General features: G+C 56.7%; 1 protein-coding gene across 1 annotated transcript in view; it reads right to left on the reverse strand.

The window, feature by feature from the left end:
* Nucleotides 1-21,222, reverse strand: part of IQSEC1 (IQ motif and Sec7 domain 1) — a 70,715-nt gene that overhangs the window by 3,972 nt on the left and 45,521 nt on the right. Inside the window, exons 6-13 of the mRNA XM_011983613.1 lie at nucleotides 19,557-19,723; nucleotides 14,472-14,611; nucleotides 13,982-14,011; nucleotides 12,257-12,382; nucleotides 10,639-10,738; nucleotides 8,218-8,379; nucleotides 7,310-7,486; nucleotides 1,688-1,737 (exon numbers count right to left, since the gene is read on the reverse strand). Coding sequence (XP_011839003.1) covers nucleotides 1,688-1,737; nucleotides 7,310-7,486; nucleotides 8,218-8,379; nucleotides 10,639-10,738; nucleotides 12,257-12,382; nucleotides 13,982-14,011; nucleotides 14,472-14,611; nucleotides 19,557-19,723 — 952 coding nt within the window. The remainder of the gene's footprint in view (nucleotides 1-1,687; nucleotides 1,738-7,309; nucleotides 7,487-8,217; nucleotides 8,380-10,638; nucleotides 10,739-12,256; nucleotides 12,383-13,981; nucleotides 14,012-14,471; nucleotides 14,612-19,556; nucleotides 19,724-21,222) is intronic.

The raw sequence follows: 21,222 nt of genomic DNA on the forward strand, positions 1-21,222 counted from the left end.
TGGGCGTGAGCCCCGTAGGCTGGGTGCCCCCCGTGGGGGCCGTGGTGGTACTGGTGTGCGTGCTGGATGTGCTGGGGCGGGTGGTGGTGGTGGTGGTGGTGGTAGGGGGGTGGGTTCTGCTGCATGTGGCAGTACTGGGTGTGATGCCCATGCACAGGGGCCTGCGGCAGCCCCTCTGGGGGCCCCAGGTGGTGGCCAGCCACGGAGTGCTGCAGGTGGGGCAGGACCACCGGTGGGTGAGGGGGTGGCGGGGCTGGGGCTGAGGGCAGGTGGGCCTGGGGAGGGGGCTTCCCTCTCTTGCTCCCGAATAAGGAGCCCAGGAGGGAAGATGAGTTGGGCATAGTCTGGTGTGGGCGAGATGGACACTCTCGTGTTGATGTAGCTCTCCGGCGCATGTGAGGACTGCTAATGATGGACCCCTAAAAAGGAAATTCATAGAAATCAAAATTAAAAGATCTTCAAGCACTTAGGTCAGAATGTTTTTTTTTTTTTTTTTTTTTTTAAATGTAAAAATTCACCCACTGACTGCTAAGCTTTAGTTCAACTTGCTGGCCAGAGGGTGGGGCTGAGTGAAGCTGGACTGGGCCCCACCTCCTCTCACTACAGTGCAGGGCAGTTGGGGGTGACTGGCTTTGACCAAAGTCGGGGGTGAGGGCAGGGGAGGGGCCCGCCTCTCTGACTGCCGCAGCAGAAGTAGGACTTCCAGTCTCATTCTGACAAGTACTTTGGCCCTGGCAGCAGCCTGAGGTTTCAGATCGGAACCCCTGGGTTGGGATGTCTGTGCGCTGTGTGTGGCAAGTGCAGAGGGGCTGGTGTGCCTGGAAGAGGAGCTCTGCTCCTGCTGAAACAGGGCCCTCAGCTCTCCTGCTCCGCCCATGTGGGTCCTGAGGTCTCGGGGGAGGTGGTGACAGGGACAGGTGGGGCTCAGAAACCTTGTCCTCTGGGGGAATGGGCTGCCTAAGCATTTCACTGCAGCTGCCTACTGCAAACCAAACAAGGAAAAAGAAGGAAACAGAAAAAGATCTGCAAGCTGAGGTAGAGATGTGAACAGTAACACAGAGATGGCCGGAGGATGAGTGAAATATCATGAAATCCACACTGAATTTCTCTTTCTCTCAAGACACTCCTCCTCCCACAAGCTAAGCAATTCCATGGTGTCCTGCCGCAGACACACAGCAATCAAACTCCAAGAAGAAAGCGATGGGGATGGGTGGGCGTGGAAGTCAAGGGTTCAGCAAAAACATCCAACAGCAAGTGTGGAGGATGAGTGGGAGCCGGGTGGCCCGGGCGGGGGTGCCAGAAGCTGGGGATGGTCAACCATGCTCAGGGACCACAGGTGATGGGGTTAAGCAGAAACCAAAACACAAAATTCAGAACCACCCCCACTGTTCAGTCCAAAACAAGCGGTGAGAGGCATGGATATTTCTAGGCACACAGGAGAAGCTGACATGCACAGGGTCCCAGGCAGGCAGGGAGGGAGCGGGTGACTGCATCTCTGTGCAGCAAGGGAAGGAAGAGCAAAAAAACAAAAACAAAAACAAAAACAAAAACCAAAAAAACAAAAACCAAAAAAAGAAAAAAAAACCAAAAAACAAACAAACCAAAAAAACCAGGACAACAGATATGAACCGAGGACTGGGGAAGGCGACACAGGACAGCCAGCTGGACGGAGGCGCTTCCTACTTACTTCCACATTGCTCTCTAGCGATCCCGCACTGCTGCGACGCCCTCGCTTCCCTGCCCAGAACATGCAATACCAGAAGTTAGACGCGGACATGAGGCTGGGGGCGCTGCCTGCCTGGCGCCACGCTGCTGCCACGGAGCCTGCACCCCTGCTGGGAGCAGGCACAGGTGCCGGGCCCACCTGCCCGCAGGAGCCAGGTGTGAGGGGTCGGAGGAGGGGCTCAGTGGGGAAGCCAGCAGCAGTGCAGGAATGAATTTTCAAAATAAAGTTTTTGAAAAGCAAAAAAAAAAAATTTTTTTTTTTTTTTTTCAAACCAGCCCCTATTTTATACTCCTTCTCCTGGACCAGCGGTCTGTTGAGAGGGGCCCTGGGGCTGAGGCATGTGGACAGGTGGGCCTGATGCCTCCAACTCGTGTGTTCACCCCTGACTCGGGTGAATGGGGCGAGGGCAGCTTCTCCATAGCCACAAACAGCATGGCAGGTCCTGCATGCCCACCTTCAGTGACTGCTGTATATATGTGTATATCCGCACACACACATATATGCCCCCACCTCCTCGGCAGGACGAGCACTGAGGGTGAAGAGGAAACAACTTCACATCCCCACTTCCTCCCGGCTGCCCGCAGGAGCTCAGTTTTGGTTTGTGCAGTGCCCTGGCCAGGGGCAGGAGACAGGGTTGGGGGCTGCTGGAAACCACCTTCCAGTTTGGGATTCCTCTGCTTGGCACCATTCCCCAAGGGGCCACAAAGCCTTCCCTAAGCCAGGAGGTCTCTGCCAGCATCTTCGTCGCGCCCCAGCGCAGGACACACAGTAGGCACTCGGTGTGCGGGGTCCGTCAAAGCAAGGCCGGGTCTTCCTCTTGGCTCTGGGTGCCTAGGGCCCAGCCCGGCCCCGCCCAGCCTCCACAGTCCCTCCTGAGGATTTCTCCGTGGATTTTTGAGGAACACCAAGCCTGGAGCATGACAGGGGCCTGGCCTTAGGGGCCAGCCTGGGCTCTGGGAGTGGGGATGGGAAAAGGGAGGGAGAAACAGCCCTCCCCACTTGACATTCTTGAAGCTTCCATCTGGGCAGCATCGCCATGTGTTCAGCACCGCGCTGGACATGTCAACCCTATACGCGCCACTGTGTCCGTGTCAGAGAGGGGGACGCTGAGGCCCAATTCTCACAGGCAGCAGGGTTCACACCCAGACCTTCGCACCCGGCTGCCTCTAAGGCTGGATAACTTGGCCACGCTGCCTTCAGAGCTGGACCCCAGGCCCGGTTGGGCCCAGGACCCTAGGAGAAGGAAGCAACTGCTGGGCCTCCCCACTGTGCCCCGTCCCCAGCCTCTGGGAAAGTTACTGCACCTCCCAGCTAGCCCAGGGCCACCGGCCAGTGACAGGTGGAGGGAGTGCTGTGGGCTTGGAGCCTCCCCGTGCCCTCTGAGTGTGCTGGGCTGTGCTGTGGCATGGCTTCAGCCTGGGCATCGCCACACAGACTCAGGGGAGTCCAGTCCCTCTGCCTTGCCTGCTGACCCCAAACCGGAGGCCCAGGTGGGAGTTGGGGTCAGCAGAAGGCCTTGGGTGGCTCTGGCTTGTGTGATGTGGCCCTCAGAGACCACTATGGGGAAAGGGCCACACAGCACATCAGGGCAAGAGAGCTTGACACCAGTTGCTGAGGACCTAGGACAGCCAAGTAGGACCCTGGCCCTAATTCTCAGCCAGAAGAAAGAGGAGGCTCACATTTCCTCATTTTTCAGCCAGTGTGGGAAGAGGGGCTGACCTTTCTTCCCTTCCTGCCCAACACAGTGGTCCAGGGACATGGAGCAAAGTAGAGTCCAGCCTCCCAGGACATGGCCTCCCTCCTCCACCCTCCTCTTGGGTGGCCACGGCCATCAGACACTCAGGACACTGTGGCGCCACGTGGAAATGTGGAGAGACAGAGCGCCACTGTCTCTAGGGTTTTCAAATCAGCTCTCTAGCCCACTCCTCTAAGGCCTGGGACTCCTCTGGCTGACTAAAAACCAGGGGCAGAGGGGAGATGGCCTCCCCTGCCTGTATCTGGCAACTCCTTTTGGCTAGCCTATAGCTTCTGACACGACCTGGGCCAGGCCTGAAGGCTGGGGTTGGGGGTCCACACAGTGTCCCCACCTGGAGTTAAACATGGTCCTCCTTACCCTGCTCAACTTGGGCGAACACTTAGGAGTTCTTTACTTGGCTGTTTTGGAGTGATGCTGAATGTCTTAAAATCCACTTTCTCAATGTCTCAGGTCAGCAAGAGATGCAGGGTGATCCCAGGGCTCCCTCTGTGCTGAATCCCAGAGCCCTGTGCTCAGAGGTACACCCACAACCATAACTGCCCATAGCAATCCGTGCAGACATCCCATGCATACGCAGCCTCCCACACCTGCCCAGGTTCACAGGCTGATGAAGTCAGGCAGGCCAGAATAGTGGCTCACGCCACACGTGTGCGGATCAGGCCAAGCCAGCCCTGGGCAGGGTCTGGAGGGACTTGGAACCATTTTTCTTGAAGGGCTCCCAGGATGGTTCTTCACAACTTTTGCAGCTTCCTCAGAGTCAGGGCAGGACGTCACATGGCAGTACTCTCCTGCCCACCGGATACTCGTCCTGTGACCCTCAACAATGCTGCAGCCGAGCTGGTGGCCTTGCTCAGTGTCAATGACCACAACAGAAATGATAGCTACGCACACTTGGCCGGCGCTGCCTGAGCCAGGCACGCCTGAAAGGCTTTCCATGCGCTGACTCCCTCGATGCAGCTGGGGAAACAGGCCCACAGGGTCTGAGAGCTAGAGAGGGCAGGCGGAGGTGGGGGATGAGCTCAGGCTGTCTGACTCTGGCATCTGCGTGCTGCACCACGTTCTCTGCTGGGCCTGACATGGTGGGGAGGGATGTGGCCAGGGCAAGAGGAAGCACCACCCTCTCTGGGCCCTGGCCCACTTCACACATGGCAGGGGTGCTGCTCTGTCCACCCACCACTGCTGGCTGTCACTGCTCCCCTGGAACAGGACATGGAGACTGTTGCAGGCAGGTCCTCTCCGTAAGGACTCAGAGCTGGGCAGCTTGGCCAGGGAGGGGCAGGAGGGCCACTGGGGGCCGCTGGTCAATGTCCACCACCACTCGGTTGATCCCTGTTCCCACAGTCCTTGCTGGGTCCTTGGTCTCGGGTCAGCAGGGCTCTTGTGCCGCTGGAATGAGGACCGGGTGGGGAGTCTTGGCCCAAGGAAGACCACGGCTGAGACACCAGGCAATGCACTGCGGTGTGGCCGGTGCTAGCCCCCTTCCCTCTAACCCTTGGCATGATAGAGGCTTCTGGAGGCTCCTGAGGATGGGTCCCTTCGGGCACCATCTACGGCTACTTCATCAGTCCCCTGGCTTCATGTCTGTGGTATGTCCTCTCCTGGATAGATATCAAGTGCAGACCTGGGACAGCTCTCCCAGGGTTTCCTGCTTTGGGAGCAGTGACGTGCCAACCATGGAGGGGACACTGTCCTGCGGGCCTGCCTCTTCCACAAGCTCATCGTGGTGTTTCGGGCTCAGTGCTGTGAGGGCTGTGGTGAGTGAGGTGGGGCCATGCTGCCGCTGGGGAGCTTGCAGCCCCGACCTGGTCCAGAGCACGACATCTGACCTCTCCTGCTGCCAGCCCTGCCCCTCCCCAGGAAGGCTGCTAGCACCCGCCTGTTCCGATGGGAGATCACAGGTGGCCTGTCCCCAGCCTGGGGTCTCGGCAGCTGCCTGGACTCAAACCCCACCTCACTTCACCCCCAAACTTTTCTGGGTACAGGGGGGTCTCTGAGATCTGTTCCTGCTTTTGTTTCAATGGTAGGCCCAGGGCAGAGTCTCACTCCCTATTGTCCTTCTGAGCTCAGAATTCCTAAATGACAACAGCAATCGTCACACTACATGAAAGCAGCTGGTCCTGGGCTCACCCCTCACATGAACGTGGGCCCGACACGTGGCTGTCCGACCCCCAAGCTCTGTAGAGGGTGGACGGCTGGGGTCCTGACCTCTGGGCCCTGGGGTGGATGTGGCTCAAGGGCCTCGGTTCTGGCAGAACCGCTGCTGCCTGAGAGGGGCTGGACAGCTTCGTCAGGGGAGGGAGAGGGCAGGGCCCGCCACACTGCACAAACTCAAACAGAGGTCCCGGCCCACAGCCTGCAGAGGCCCAAAGCAGTCCAGTGACATTTAGCTGTGTTTCACAAGGCCACTGGGAAAACCAGTGGTTCTCAACCAGGGGTGATTCTGCCCCCCAGGGGACACCTGGCAATTTCTGGAGACATCAGTGACTGTCAGGGAAGATATTACCGGCAACCAGTAGTAGAGGCCAGGAATGAGGGTAAACATCTTGCCAAGCCCGGGATGGCCGCCCAGCAAGGAGTCACTTGGCCCAAAATGTCAATCAAGCCGAGGTTGAGAAGCCCTGGGTTCAACCCTCATGCTGGCAACTGGCAATGAATTTCTGATTTTTTTTACTATGGCAAATAATAATAATAATAATCATAATGACAAAACGAAAACAAAGGAAAAAATCCAACTTAAAAAAAAGGGCAGACTCCAAAGGGCCTGAGAGGGACTTAGCTGAGGGGAGGCAAGGCTGCTGATGGGCAGGTGCAGGAGGGAGTCCTGAGGCAGGGCAGGTGGGGCAGGCAACCCCAGGAAGGGGGTCTTCCCAAAAGAGGCACACCAGGCTCCTAGGGCAGACCTGCGCGAGACAAGCTGGGCCATTGCAGCCCCAGGCAGCCCCCGGGGCCCCTTCCAGGAGAAGCTCACTGACTGGTGGACAGGCTGTTGGGCTGAGGGTGGGTATGACACCCTCCTGTACACTCCTTGAGCAGCAACACAGGCTGCAGCGGCAAGAGCAGGCACCCATCGGCCGGCCCGTGCCTCTTGTCTCTCCTGCTCCACGAGGGAGAGGCTGGGCCAAGGCTGCTGGCAAAAGCCCCCGAGCCTTGCTGCTCACAGGGCCCCACCCCCAGAAATGCAGGCGGTTTCAGGGGTGCTGCTTGCTTGGGGGTGAAACAGCTGGCAGCAAATTAAACACACACAGAAACAAAGAAACAATCACAACATCACAGTTCCCACCAGGGCTTTCCCGGACCCCGGAGCCAGCCCTGGCCGCTGCTCAATGGCCTCTGGGCTGGACGAGGCCCGGGTTTCCCAGGAGAGGAGGCCCCGCAGGGAAAGCAAGACCGGGGACAGTGGGCAAGGGGGCGCCAGACAGCTTAGAGGGTTCCGCGCAAGTTCATTCATCAGCATGAAGCACAGGGACGCGGCCGCACAGAGAGCACGGGACACAGCCGCCGGCTCACTCCGGGCTAGAGCGACTTCCCAAATCAATAAACGAGTAAATAAAACCCCTGGAAGAAAAAAGGGAAAATGGGGATGACTTCCCCAGCTAATTCGTATACAATGCCTTTCTTTTTCACAATTTGGTCCTGTTTTCCTGTATCTTTTTGGGATGCCCTTTCTGTGCTGTCAGACGCTGCTCTGCTTTGGTGGAGGTCAGGGAAAATGCCACACTGGCCTCGCCGCAGGCCCCGCCCCGCGTGATGCATGCCCCGAATGCAGACGCCCTGCCTCGGTCTTGCATGCGCTGGGCTAGGAAGGTGGTTCTAGGCCAAGCTCTTACCAGCTTCCGAGAGGTCCCGCAGGGAGCTGCTGAGGGCACTGCGCTTGAGGCCCTCGCCGCTGGCGTAGCTGTCGTCCAGGCAGGCCCGGCTCAGAGTTCCATTGCCCGACTCCTTTTTGAGGCTGGAGCACTGGGACATGCTGGGCCGCACAACGCCTTTCTGCTTCTCAAGCTCCGCTGGAACAGAGAGGGTGAGTGGCCTGATGAGAGGAGCACAGCCTAGAGCGGGTGCGAGACGGGGCCTTCTGCTTGGAGCTAGCACTGTCCTGAGCCACCATCTGCCTTGAATGGGGAAGGGTTGTTTCTGGGAAAGAGGGTGTGATGGCCACCCTGGACAAAAGAGCAGAAAGGAGATCCCAGGAGGAAGGCTAGGGAGGCCAGAGGGCCTTGTGACCTGCAGGAATGACAGTCACCTTCCAGGCTCGGGGGTGGACAGGGAGGCACAGACTTGCCTAGGTCTGGGAGATGAGTAAGGATTAGCCAGGGCCTTCCACAGAGGGGGCAGCAGTAGGGAGTCCCATGTGCCTCCAGGGAGTAGACCTGCAGCCAAGGATGGCCTTGGCTGTGTGACCCATCAGTGGGTTGAGCCTGATGCAGAAGACGACGAGGTGCAGAAAGGCCAGCTGGGAACTCTGCAGGCTCTTGTGCACGGGGTGACCAGAGAGCCAGAGTCTTTTGCTGGACATATGACAGGCAACAGGTAGGGCGGGTCCTGGATTGGACCCCCTCTGTGCCTCCTGCAGCCTGGGCACACAGACTGCCCCATCACGTGGCCATAGGGAAGGTCAGAAAAGACTGAGGGACATCTCATCTCTGTGGGCTCAGGAGAAGTCACTGCCCTGACATGGGGAGGCAAGTGCCAGTGGCCAGCAAGTTTCGGCCTTCTGTCCACAAGCCCTGGTACTCACACTCTATCCTGTGCTTCTCCATCTCTTGGACTTCCGCAATGGACTCCCGCAGGTCATCAGTGAATTTCTTCCGGTCTTGAGGGTTGGGGGCGTTGAAGTTTATTAACACTTTGATGTCTGCTCCGGGGACAGATGAAGTGAGCCGGATGCCATTGGGGTAGTCTGCAAAAGGGAGCGAGAGGGGAGGAGGCCCACGGGTCTCAGTGTGTTCTCTGCAACCTTCTCTCTGGTCAGGAAACAATGGTAGGGCTGAGTTGTGCGTGAGCCTGGGATAAGTGCCCGGAGTCCAGCCTCAGCAGTGGCAGGCTGCAGGGGTACAGAGCAACCTCATCTCCCAACTTGGGAAAGATGGTCTGTGTTGCTCCACATGTGACTTGGGGACAAAAGTGGCCGAGCTCACGGGAGGCTGCTGGGGCCACCATTCTTCCCCAACCTTAAGGTCATGGAGACCAGGCCCTTGACTTCCAGGTCCTTGGGCACTCTGCCAGGTGCTGAATCCTGGAGGAGGACAGAGGTTGCGTCCTGAGAAGGGTGGGGGTCTTCTCTAATCATTTCAGTTCTGGACAACAGTGAGGGCCATATTATCCCAAATGGCCTGTGGCCCACAACTCCCATGGGGTGCACTATGGGCACTCCACAGCCAAGGAACCCTGTGCCCAGACCTGCCTGGTGCCACCTCCTGGCTTTCAGGGTCCCTGGGGCTTTGATCTCTTGTCAGTGCTGCTCCTGCAGTGAGAGTCACTGACAAAGCATCAGCCACTGGATGCTTGAAGGTTCTTGGACCAAGCACTAATCCCATCTTGGCTCAGACCAGGTGGGCCAGGTGGACCTGCGGGCAGCTGAAGAGTGCTCCTGTGTGCATATGTGTGCACATGTGTGTACATGCAGCCCATTACTGCCACATGGGAACATGTGCCTAGTGACGCCAAACCTTCTGATTTTCACAATATCTACATTTTGATGTGGAGACTGGTTCAGCAAATTTTTAAAAAATATGCAAACCATATAAAACATAACTGAGCTGGGCCTGCCTCCAAGGCTGCCAGTTTGAGATCCCTGGCATGACAGCATCTCCTACAGAAGCTGCAGGCTTAGCTCTTGCCAGCACCCAGCGTCCAGGATCTAAGGCCAAGCCCTGGGACCACAGACATGATCCAGGTGCAGCCTCTGCCCTGACGGTCCACAGTGGTCCTGGCCCCCTGCTGGGAGCTTTGCTGCCAGGATCTCACTAAGTTCCCACCCCAGCCCTGGGGGGCAGGGGTCAATGACACCATCTCAGAGAGTGGGCTACTGCTGGTCAGGACAATGTGGGGATGGCACTGGTCTCCCCTGGGACCAAGGTAAGCCATGACTTGCAGCCTGCGATAGACAAGAATGGCAGGAGGTGGGGAGGCAGCCTGGGGAGGCAGCCAGGGCAGGCACGCCGTGCTCCTTGTTGGGCGTATGGGGAGCAGGGCATACAGAGAGTGCAGGGGCTCCTGCCGGGCTGTCCCTGGTCCCACTGAAGATGGAAGGGGACAGACAGCCCCAGAGCTAGGCGCAAGGCCTGTGGTTTTGGATGGTCCAGCTGTGGGTCCCTGACACTGTTCTAACCTGCAGATGGAAGGCTGATTAGACAGACAGTGACGCCTAGTTCTGAGAGGACAAGGGACCCCTACTGCTAAAGCAGGGACGCTCAGCTTCTTTCCCTAGGACACGCCAGGTGGCCCCTTGCTCCCCAGCCCAGGAGGGCTGGCTCAGCCTCCAATAAGGAAGGGACAAAGGAGGGGGAAGAGAAGCTGTGGAGAGCGAAAGGAGCAAGGTAAAATGGAAGCCAGTGGGGTGCTGCAGGTGTGAGCCCCTCAAACTCCCAGGCCCCCAGGCCTTACGCAGTGCCTTCCAGCAGGACATCAAAATTAACCCTTGCAAAGCACTGTGTTCCGGCAGCTATGATAGGGGCCCTGTCGCAGGCACTACTTTATGACCCAGGAAACAGAGGCCAGTGGGGTTGCAGAGCCAGGCCACACAGCAGTTGAGCCAGAGCTGGGATCTGACCTAGGCTGAGGGGCTCAGCTCTTCACTTCCATGGACACTCAGGGGTTGCTGTTGCCTGTGTCCTGGGCCATGTTTGCGTATCACCTATACGATTTAATGTTTTTCTGTCAACATTTTATTTAAATAAATGTATTTCTGCCATAAATTTAAAAATCTTATCACTGCAAGAAGTGAAGTACCAGTAATTACATCAGGCTCAACTGACTGATGGGTCTGTTGAGGGTCTGTGCCCACTGCTCACCAGAGCCCCTAGCTGCAATCTGCTCTCTGGGGATAAAACAGGGTTGAGTGTAGAAGCCCCCACAGGGTTCTGTCCTCGAAGCAGCCAGAAGAAAGAGCGTAAGCTGGGACGTGCGCTCTTCCAGGCAGGCCCTGGGGCAGACTTACACTGGTTCTCGAAGAGCAGGACCTGCATGCCGTACAAGGAGAAGGACTGTCGGAAGCTGTACGTCACCGAGTTCTTCTTCTTCTGGAAGATCTTGGTGACCTGGAGGCAGCCAGAGACAGAGCTGAGCTGCAGTGCCTTGGCGGGCAGTGACTATGTGCAACCTCTGGCCAGAGGACCCTCCTGGAGTTCAAAGTCAGGAGGACAGGGACAAGCCCACGTTGGGGGAGGGCACGGCCTTCTACTCCAAGACTCGGACGACGGTTCCTGTCCCTGCAACCCCGATGCCATCTTGGCTGGCAACAAAGTCCCACAACCTGGCACAGAGGCGGTAGGCACTTCACAGCACGGAGCCCCGTCAAGTGCCTTCTCACAGCCAGGTGAGGTGTACACACCTGAGGCTTGCTACCTTGAGGGGCAAGAATGGACAGGTGGCGCTCAGCAGCGCTGACCTTGAGAAAAGGCCATGGCTTCCTCTCTCGGGAACAGCTAGAGTGTGAAGCTATGCCTGGTGACGGCCCGCAGGGAGACTGGCCCCTGGGCTAGCGATGTGATGCCTGAACCCCTGCTGGCCCGCCACGGTCCTTGGCTGCTATCCTGGTCTGCAGTAAGGAAAGGAACTTTCCAGTGTGGCAGCCAAAGGCTGGGCTGGGAGGGGAGAGGGGAGCTCACACCTCCCCGGTCTCTAGGGCATGCCAAGCACCATGTAAGGGTCTTAGGTCCAGGACCTCACTGGACCCCCGCCACCTTCTGAGAGATTCATCTTACAGAGGAGGAAACTGAGGCTCAGAGATGTGAAGGGATTCGCTCAAGGTCAGAAGTTCTTCATAAAGGATTTGAACCTACAGGTCTGATTTCAACATCAGTGGTCAGAGAAGGGTAGCCAGTCTTCATACCCAATCAAGAACATGGGCATCTTTGGCAAGAAAGCCTGTGGCATGGTATAGAAATCCAAAGGACAAACTCCCTTCTCTCTGCAGTTCTGCCCCCATCTGGCCAGCAGCCATATCACCTTTTTTTCTGGCAACAGCGCCCCAGTTTCCTTTTGGGGAAACCACCAGCCCTTATTTCCTTCAGTCCATAGGTCTTGAGGGGACCAGCTCAGGGTTCCAGGAGGTGGGGCTTGGGACCCAGGTCTAGCCAATCAGAAAGCGCTGCACCTGCCTGGCCTGGAGTGGCTTAGGGAGGGATGTGCAGCAACAAGGACTAACTCTGCAACCTCTGCTCAGTCTAAGAAGAGAATTCTACAGTTGCTCAGCAGACAGGATCAGGTCTGAAGCTGCTGGGGCCACATTCCCTTCCTGGACAGAGCCTGCCTGAGGAAGGGGCCTGCCCGAGGAAGCGTCACACAAGGTACAGGTGCAGACAGCACACAGGAGTGCTGCTGACATTGGCAGAGGCTCTGGAAAGAGCTGGCACTAAAGCCAAAGATCCCCCTCTGGACCTGTACATGAGCCAATGAAGTCTGTCTCCACGTGCATCAGTGTGACAGACACCAGGCAGACCCTCCCTTCTGCACCCCCGCATGCATGCACATCTCCCCCATGCAGAGAGCCAGACGCGGACCCTGGGCTCAGGCTTGAGGTCCCTGCTATGACACCTTGTGGGTGAGCCACATACCACCAGGAGGTCGTTGAACAGGAAGATTTCTCGCTGGTGTAGTCCGAGTTTCTGGGGCTTGTTTGGGTCTGGAACCTCAAAGAGCCGGCAGTAGCAGACCAACCGACGGTGGGGCAGAGAGAGCACCTGTGTGGGGAGAGGCTGTCCTGCCACGGCCGCCCAGCTCTCCTCCAGGAGCCCTGGGAGCCACAGTGGACAAGTCTAGCCCTTCAAGCTAGAAACCTGGCACGTGGGCCTTGAGTTCAAAAATGCCTTCCCTCACACACAGTGAAGAGCAGATGTGTCTTTTGGTTCATGGCAGTTTCCCATACTCTCTTCTCAGGAGCCACTACTTAAAATCCCTCATGTCTGCTCTCCTGAAGCACTAGGGATGCACCCCTGCTTCTGCTGAGACCCCCCTTCCATTCTTTTGGGCAGGTACCAGGCTTCTTAAACTATCAAGTTCACCTGGGAGCCTCTGCCCAGATAGTGAGTCACATTTTGAGTCCCTGCAATGTGCCGGTCATACACATGAGGCCACTAAGCCCTGATAGTGAGTCACATTTTGAGTCCCTGCAATGTGCTGGTCATACACATGAGGCCACTAAGCCCTGAAAAAGTCTTTACAGAGAGAATCTACTCTAGATGAGGAAACTGAGGCACAGAAGGTAAGTAATGACAAAACCAGGAAGTGGCAGAGCCAGGATCCAATTCCAGGTCCCAGGACTTTTCCCATCCTACCAAGCCTCCCCATAAAAGATACCTATTGTCCTGATGCCTGAAAATCCTGAGCCAGCAGCCAATACTCTGTGGCACCTGCCCTGGCGCTGTCCTCCACTCCCCACATCTGCCCTGAACATGTCCCTGACAGCTCACGCGAGCCCTCAACATGGTCATAGCTCCAGCTGCCCTTGAGGCCGGATGCCTCAGGGCGAGGGATGAGCCATCAGGGCTTGGCTCTGGGAGTGCCCAGGTTCATGCAGGACAGGGGAGAAGGTCAAAGGGATGGGATCCCCAGGATCACTGCCCTGAGGCCAGCGGCTTGACTCTGCCAGGCGTGCTCTAGGCCAGGGCTGCCTGAGTTTGGCACATCAGGGGGTTAAGATGAGGGGGGAAAATGTGGCCCAGCCTGGGGTGCTCAGATTGCAAAGGTGTGAAGGAGAGAGGATGGCAGGGTTGAGGAGCACAGGCTGGAGGTGGGAGGGGCCTGGTCTCTTGCAGGGGAAGCTGGGGAGGGTGAGGGCAGGCAGAGCTGCTTTCAGGACTGAGGGACAAGGCCAGTCCACAAGGAGGGTCATGGCAAGCGGCCTGGTCACCCTATGTGCATGTGCCCTGGGGCGTGTGGGCACACCACAAAGCTATGGCAGAGGATGGGTCCTGGGGGTGAGGAGGCGGGCACTGGGAATGCCTGGGGCATGGGATGTGGGGGATAGAGCACAGAGCAGGGTCAGGTAGCGGACAGGGCAGGGCCTCAGAGGACACACCGGGGTCTGTTTCAGACGCAGGGTCTGGGGGCTGGCCTCAACAGGGCACCGACAAGAGCCAGTAGGAGTCTCCCCTGACAGCACAGCCTCAGGGCCTGCAGAGATCTGAGGCTGGGGTAATTATGAACACCTGATTCCTCAGCGCCCCAGCAACAAACTCAAGCAGCCAGCACTCGGGCTCTGGGGAGCCGGAGACTGGCTGATGTGGGACTTCCCTAAGGCAGTGGGCTACCCACAAAGGTAAAAGCAGAGAAATACTCACACAGCCGAGCCCGGGATGCAGGGATCCGATCTGTGGGAGAATGTGAAACCAACAAAACGGTGTTCATGTTTCAAAGCCACGCCCAGGCCAATGCTGCAAGTGCCCCTCCCTACACCTCCCCTTGGGCTCCACCCAGCCAGTGTGTGGGGGACCTGCTCTGGCAGAGACCTCTGAGGGGTCCCAGGGGACTCCTGGACCACCCAGGAAAGACCACCAGTCTCAGGGGTCCAGAACTCAGCCACTGCACAACCCTGGCCTGCTGGATTATTAAGCGCCTCAGCTCTCTTCAGATTGTAATGCAGAGCCAGTAGCTGTTATTCCCAAATATGACAGGAACCACTTGAAAAAACCCCAAGCCCTGGCTGGCAGAATTCACCAGCCCTGCTGGAAGGCACCACATGGAGTGGAGTGGGTGGGAGTGAGAAGGCCTGGCAGGCAGCCCCGTCCCGGTGGTGCTGGGGCCCACCATGTACCAGGGCCCATGACATACCGGCTTCTTCCCCACAATGAGCTTCTCCACCTTCTGCACCTGGGATACATGGTCCTCATTGGTCTTCAGCTCTCGCTTACGGATCCGTTCATAGATCCCGATCAGCATCTCCCGGGGAATGTCCTCACCATCGTCCACACCTGGGCAGGGGAGGCAGCTGGGTATCAGGGTGGGCCCTAAGCTCACTCGATTTACCAGTTTCTAAAGCAAATCAGAGGAGCGAACCTTCCACCAGACCCAACAGAACCAAAGAACTCCCAGGCGGGCCCACAGCAACAGGACATTTTCAGTCAACACAAATTTCCTCAGTCCTCCTACCGGAATGGGCCCAGTACATCTGACCCGGACTAGTAGGCGATGGGTGTCAGGGGCTGAGCCACCTCTAAGCCATGTTTAGAGGGCTTTATAAATGCTACCCTGCTCCATGGTAACCACAGCCCTTCAAAGTGGGTATAATCATCTCCATTCCACAGATGGAAAGACTGAGGCTGAGGTGTGGGGAGGTTGGGGTTTGTGAGTTTGGGCTCCGATGGACCTGGGGCCACATCCTACTTTCACACTTACTAGCTATGTGACTATAGGCGAGTGCGTCACCCATGCTTGGTGTCCTCCTCTAAAACAGGTTGCCCACAACACAGGCTTGTCATGAGGAAACGAGGGGCGCCTGGGGCATGCCCAGCTCTGCATCTGAGCAGTGAGAGTGCTGCAGTGGCTGCTGTTGCTGGCCCACATCATCTGGGCAGAGACTGGAGGCTGGGCTCTGACCCAGGGCTGCCCTAACCACAAGCACACACTTCTTTCTTCCTCCCCACTCTGAAAACTGCTGTGAGCAGAGAAACAGCCTTGTACATGCGGGAAATGCAAACTCGTTTTGCAGTGAGCTCCAGCCTCATCCCTCTGCCAGGCTGCAGTCCAAAGGGCTGCAGGGCTTGGGGAAGACGGACCTCCCACAGATGGCTGGCAGGACAGGAGATGCTCGAACCTGGGGTAGGCAACCTGGCAATGCCTGCCCAAATGACAAGTTCTAGCACCCTCTGGTACACTGACTGCATTTGGGGAACTTATCCCATGGGAAATGAGACACATACAAGGTTATTGCAGCACTGTTTCCAAATGGCAAAAGGCTGGAAGTAACCCGTGTACCCATTAACAGGGCAGTGCTCACCAATCATTCCACATCAGCACAACAGACTACTTACTCCGCATCTGTCAGGAACAGTGAGGAAGGCCACAATAAAGCACATGGGTCATTTCTCTTAGATTTAGTAAGTGAGAAAAGCAAGGTGCAAAGTAACAGGGGGTAAAACCGTTCCTGTATATGTGCACTTGCATGAGCGGAGCACAACTAGGGGGCACGGCCAGGAGAGGCCAAAATGGAGGACCTTCAAGGGCAGAGGCTATGCCCTGAGCACGTGGGGTAGGGTGGGAGGGAAACTCTGCCAGGCACCTTCCAGCATTTTTTTTCCCCTAAATAGACACTAGTTTTAGAGCAGTTTTAGGTTCTCAGCAAAACTGAGCAGAAGGCAGATTTACCCCCCAACACTCATAGCCACCCCTGCTGTCGCCATCCTCACCAGAGTGCTCCATTGGCACAATGATGAGCCCACACTGATGCATCAGCGTTAACCGGGGTCCACGTTTTAGATTAGGGTCCACTCCGGGTGTTGTGATTCTGCGGGTTTGGGCAAACGTAGGACGACCCTTATCTACCACTATAGCACCACCCAAAACAGTGTCACCACTCTGAAAATCCTGATTTCCGCATACCCATCCCCCTCCCAGCTCCTGGCAGCCACTCATCCTTTTCCTGTCTTCATAGTTTTGCCTTTTCCAGAATGTCATAGAGTTGGACTCACATAGCACGCAGCCTGTTCAGACTGGCCTCTTTCACTCAGTGCTACACACTTCAGGTTCCTCCACATCTCTTCATGGTCGATAGCTCACTTCTCTTTCGTGCTGAGCACTATTCCACTGTCTGGAGGCATGCAGTTTATTTATCCCTTCACTTGCTCAAGGACGTCTGGTGGTTGCCACGTTTTGACAGTTTTGAATAGAGCTGCTATAAGCATCTGTGTACAGGTTTTTCCATGGGCCTAAGTTTTCAGTTCATTTAGGTAAATATCAAGGAGCACAACTGCTGGATCATATTACTTTCCGGCTTTCAAACTATGTGAATATCCATTTAAAAAATAAACTAAAAAATTCAAAAACTTTAATAACAAGGGAAGACTCCTGGACTGGCTTCCGTGGTGAGCTACTCCTCCTTCACAGTCCTCCAGCCCCCAGGGCTCTCCTGCTGCAGGACCCACCGGATAAACTGGGGTGACCCACTCGAGAGAGGATGTGTGTTGGGGTGGGGATGAGGATATCCCTACAAAAAGAACATGCGCTAGGCACGGAGCACCAGGCTGGTTCCAGGAGTCCAGGGATCTGCCTTGCCTCTGCCGTTTCCTGGCTGATGTGACCCTGGGCAGGTCCCTGCCTTCTCTGAGCCCTGATCACCCCTTCTGAAGAATAAGATGAGAAAGAACGTCCTTGGGCTCCAGGCTGAAAAGGGGTGACTTGTCGGCCGGGCGCGGTGGCTCAAGCCTGTAATCCCAGCACTTTGGGAGGCTGAGACGGGCGGATCACGAGGTCAGGAGATCGAGACCATCCTGGCTAACCCGGTGAAACCCCGTCTCTACTAAAAAAATACAAAAAACTAGCTGGGCGAGATGGCGGGCGCCTGTAGTCCCAGCTACTGGGGAGGCTGAGGCAGGAGAATGGCGTAAACCCGGGAGGTGGAGCTTGCAGTGAGCTGAGATTCGGCCACTGCACTCCAGCCTGGGCAACACAGCGAGACTCCGTCTCAAAAAAAAAAAAAAAAAAGGGGTGACTTGGTGGGGACAGCCCAGGCTTGGGAGACAGAACCTGCAGCTCCCTCCTTGGGAATGGGGTGCTCAGCCCCTTCCATGGGAAGTGGGGAGGCTCCTGCCACCCTGTCATCCAGAGAGCTGGCAGGACCGGGTGCAACCATGGACAGGAACCACAGAGCCACTGCCATGGGGGTATGGACTGGCCACCACCTGACTCAGTAGCCCTGCCCCGCCAATCCTTCTCTGCTCTAGGCCAGTCGTTTCTGGTTCCTCCTGTTATTTCTCATCCAGCACATTCCAGATGACATGCAGGAGGTTCTAAAGTAAGGAAAAAAAAAACACCTGTTCGGGCATGGTGGCTCTAGCCTTTAATCCCAGCACTTTCGGAGGGCAAAGTGGGAGGATCACTTGAGGCCAAGGGGTTCAAGACCAGCCTGGACAACATAGTGAGACCCTACCTCTAGAAAAAATAAAAATTAAAAATTAGCCAGGCATGGCAGTCCGCGCCTGTGGTCTCAGCTACCTGGCAGGCTGAGGCAGGACGATCTCTTGAGCCTGGGACGTCAAGGCTGAAGTGAGACATGATTGCACCACTGCACTCCAGCCTGCGTGACAAAGGAAGACCGTGTCTAAACAATCAGAGACCCTCAAACTGTCCCTGGGCTGCTAGAGGGACCTCTAAATATAAATAAATAAATTAATTAATTAAAACAAATCAGAGACCCTCAAACTCCCCCTGGGCTGCCAACAGCATGCAGCACACAGCTGGCTTTCCTGGAGGTGATGAGTGGCCAGCCTGCATTAGGTGTAACGTGGGAGTCTGTGAATCCCAGAAACAGGCTCGGCCCCATGAGAAGTGAGGCTCAGGGTGAGAGAGGCCCTGGGTGGATGTAGAGGAGGCCCCGGCCTCCTGGCTACTGCTTGGACACCTAGGCCTGGGAGTGCATTTGTTGTACCATCAAAGTGTCCACTGGTGGCTCTCAGGAGCTTTCAAGATGCCTTGGTTCCTAGGAACTACAGACTTGATGGACCTGGGGCCTGCAATGCCCCTCAGACCTTGCAAGAGGCCACATGCAGTGACTGCGGGGTGCAGGGAATGGCTGTCCATGAGCTCTAAGCCATGCCCCAGCCTGCTCAGCATCCCTTCCTGCCTCCCAAGGGAGGTGGCAGAACCACTCAGGTCTTAGAGCCTAGCTCAGGTGCCATCTCCCTGTGGTCTCTGCTGCCTGAGGATCCTGCCACAGTGGCACCCACCACCAGGAGAACGGGAGGGCACCTAAAGACCCTGGAGTGGAGCTGGAGCTGCTCCCTGGACAGTGACCCTGTCCAAGGAGAAGGGACGGCAGAACCACCGTTGAATAAACTAAGAATGAACAGCTTTGTCAGTTCCACATGCTCTTAGAGCCAGGCTGGATTCACACTGCTCTTCTTTGCTTTTATAAACAGTGATACCATTTCCAAGGAACCCTCAGTCCCTGTCCTTTCAACCCACCCTCAGCTCTTGCAGCCAGGGTTCCCACACGGACTGAAGGATGCAGTGCCTTCCTCCTTCCTTCCGAGGGCCTCGGGGCACACAAGGGACACACTGGGCTGGCACGGAGCTGCCTGGGGGAAGGTCACGGCCTTTTAGCTCCTTTCCCGTCTCTGATCACGCAAGGAGGCCTCGCTTCCCGCAGACCCTGCACCCACACCTCCCAGCACATGCCCACCTCCCAGGGGACAGGGAGTCGGGTCTGTACTCCAGTGCCAGCAGAGGGAAGCCGCACTGGCTAGAACTCAGCAGCACTGTTTTCTTTTCATTGCATTTATTTTTATAATTACTTTCTACATTTGGCAAATGCTACTCATTCTCCATTTACAGTAGCGATATCAAGTCCCCTTTTAAAATACATACTTTTAGGTAAAGACACACAGAAAAAGGCTAGTTTCATCCTTCAAGGGCAAGCTAACAGTGTCACCTTCTCCGTGAGGAAGGTTTCCCAACACCTCGAGACCCCGGCCTGTGTCGTGCAACCTGTGTCCCACAGGGGCTCCTCTAAGGCAGTGCTCTTCCCAGTCATCTGTGCTGTGCTCCCCAAAGGTCCCTCCATGCCAGACCCTGGAGGCTGGAGCCCAGCTCCCCAGCTGGAGGCTGCCTCATGTCCCTGTCTGCCCTTACACCCGGGGAGGGCCTGGCTGAGGCAGGTGCTGAAGCAAGTCTGTGGTTGTTTGACCGCCCAGGACAGCTCACCTCGGAGGTTCTTGATGAAGTCCTCCAGCTTCATTTTCCGCTCGGGCTTGACATTGGGGCTGTACATGTCGGTGTTCAGCAGGATGATGGCGAAGGCCAGGATGAAAATGGTGTCTGGGTTCCGGAACTGCCGCACCACCCCGGGGTTGCAGATGCAGTAGCGCTGGCTGCAGGCCGGGAGGGAGGGGGTCAGGGCCATGGCGCAGCAAGTGACATGGCCCCTCTCTCACCAGCTGAGGCTGTCACGTACTGCTGAGTCTCAGTTCCTGCTTCTGGTGAGCGAGGATCACGCCTGCCTGTCGGAGGTGGCCCTGACTACTCACTTGCCCTCCTTTCTCTACTGCAGTCCCTCCTACCCTGGATTATAGCCGGGCACACGGCCGTCCTGGGGAGGACTGCATTTCCCAGCTCCCAGGAGCTCAGAGTAGCCACACCACCACATTCGGCCCATGGGATGTGAACAGATGTGATGTGAGTGCCTGTAAGGCTGGGCCCCTCTTCCTACTGCCTGCAATGGGGATGTCACAGTGGGTGTCAGGCCTGCCCTCCGGGACCCTGAGGAGAAAGCAGCCCGGGCCACCTCCACACCAGCTCAGAGGGAGAAACACCTCGCCTTGTCTCAGCCATGGCTACTGAGGGGCCTCAGGTTCAACAGCTGTGGACAAGAACACCCCCCTGCCTTGGAATCCGCCCACTTGCCGCTCCCACTGCCACTCCAGGGGCCCCTCCACTGCTGACCTCGTGGAGGGGCAGGTGACAAGAGGCAGGGACAGAGTAGAGGAGTAGAGGAGCCAGGCAAAGTACCGGGACTGAGGCTCAGGAGCCCAGCTTAGTGCCCTCCCCTCCAGGAAACCATCCTGGAAAGAAGCGGGTGCATGCTGCCTCCTGCCAGGGCCCTGGGGTTGTCCTCCCTCTGTGTCCTCAATCCTCCTGGCCCCACCACCAGTGCAGAGCCCAGAGGGCTGGGTCAGCAGCTGACCTGTGCTGCCCACACCCAGCATCGAACATGCAGGCTCCTACACAGCCAGTCTGCACGTGATCCCAGAACGGATGACTGTGTAGTGACCTCGAGCTCACTGTTGTGTTAGGAACTGGGCTAAGTGTGCCCACATGTCCTGTGTCGGTTCATCCTTGCACCCCTTTGTAGGATATGTGCTATTGTTATTCAACTTCACAGGTGAAGAAATGAGGCACAGAGAAGTTAAGAAACCAGTACAGGGCCACACAGCCAGTAAGTGGTGGAGTCGGTGACTGAACCAGGCGTCTGGCTGTCTGGCTAGTGCTCTGAGTCACTGCGCCGCTCCTCATGAATGAGCAAATGAATGACTAGATAGATGGACTTGTGGATGAATGCAGAGTTCGAGGGGAACTGGAGGAAGAGCATTCAGAATCCCGATTTGAACAGACAGAATCCTAGCAGTCGCAATCATAACCTCTTTCAACTTCAGTTTCCTCATCTTCACAATCAGAATAATTGGTACAGTCTCCTCCACCCCCACCACCTCACAATGGCTGAAAGGAGCCCGACACAGTGCCTGGAATGTAGACTGGGACACTACGGTCACCCCCAAAGCAACATTCAGGGACACCTGGCCCTGTCTAGGGATGGTGGGGATGCAGTCTTTGGTCCATCTTTGGGCCCTGAAGCTGGGGACACCATCCTCCC

This window comes from Mandrillus leucophaeus, unplaced genomic scaffold (assembly GCF_000951045.1).
Source record: "Mandrillus leucophaeus isolate KB7577 unplaced genomic scaffold, Mleu.le_1.0 Scaffold252, whole genome shotgun sequence".
Taxonomy (NCBI): Eukaryota; Metazoa; Chordata; class Mammalia; order Primates; family Cercopithecidae; genus Mandrillus; species Mandrillus leucophaeus.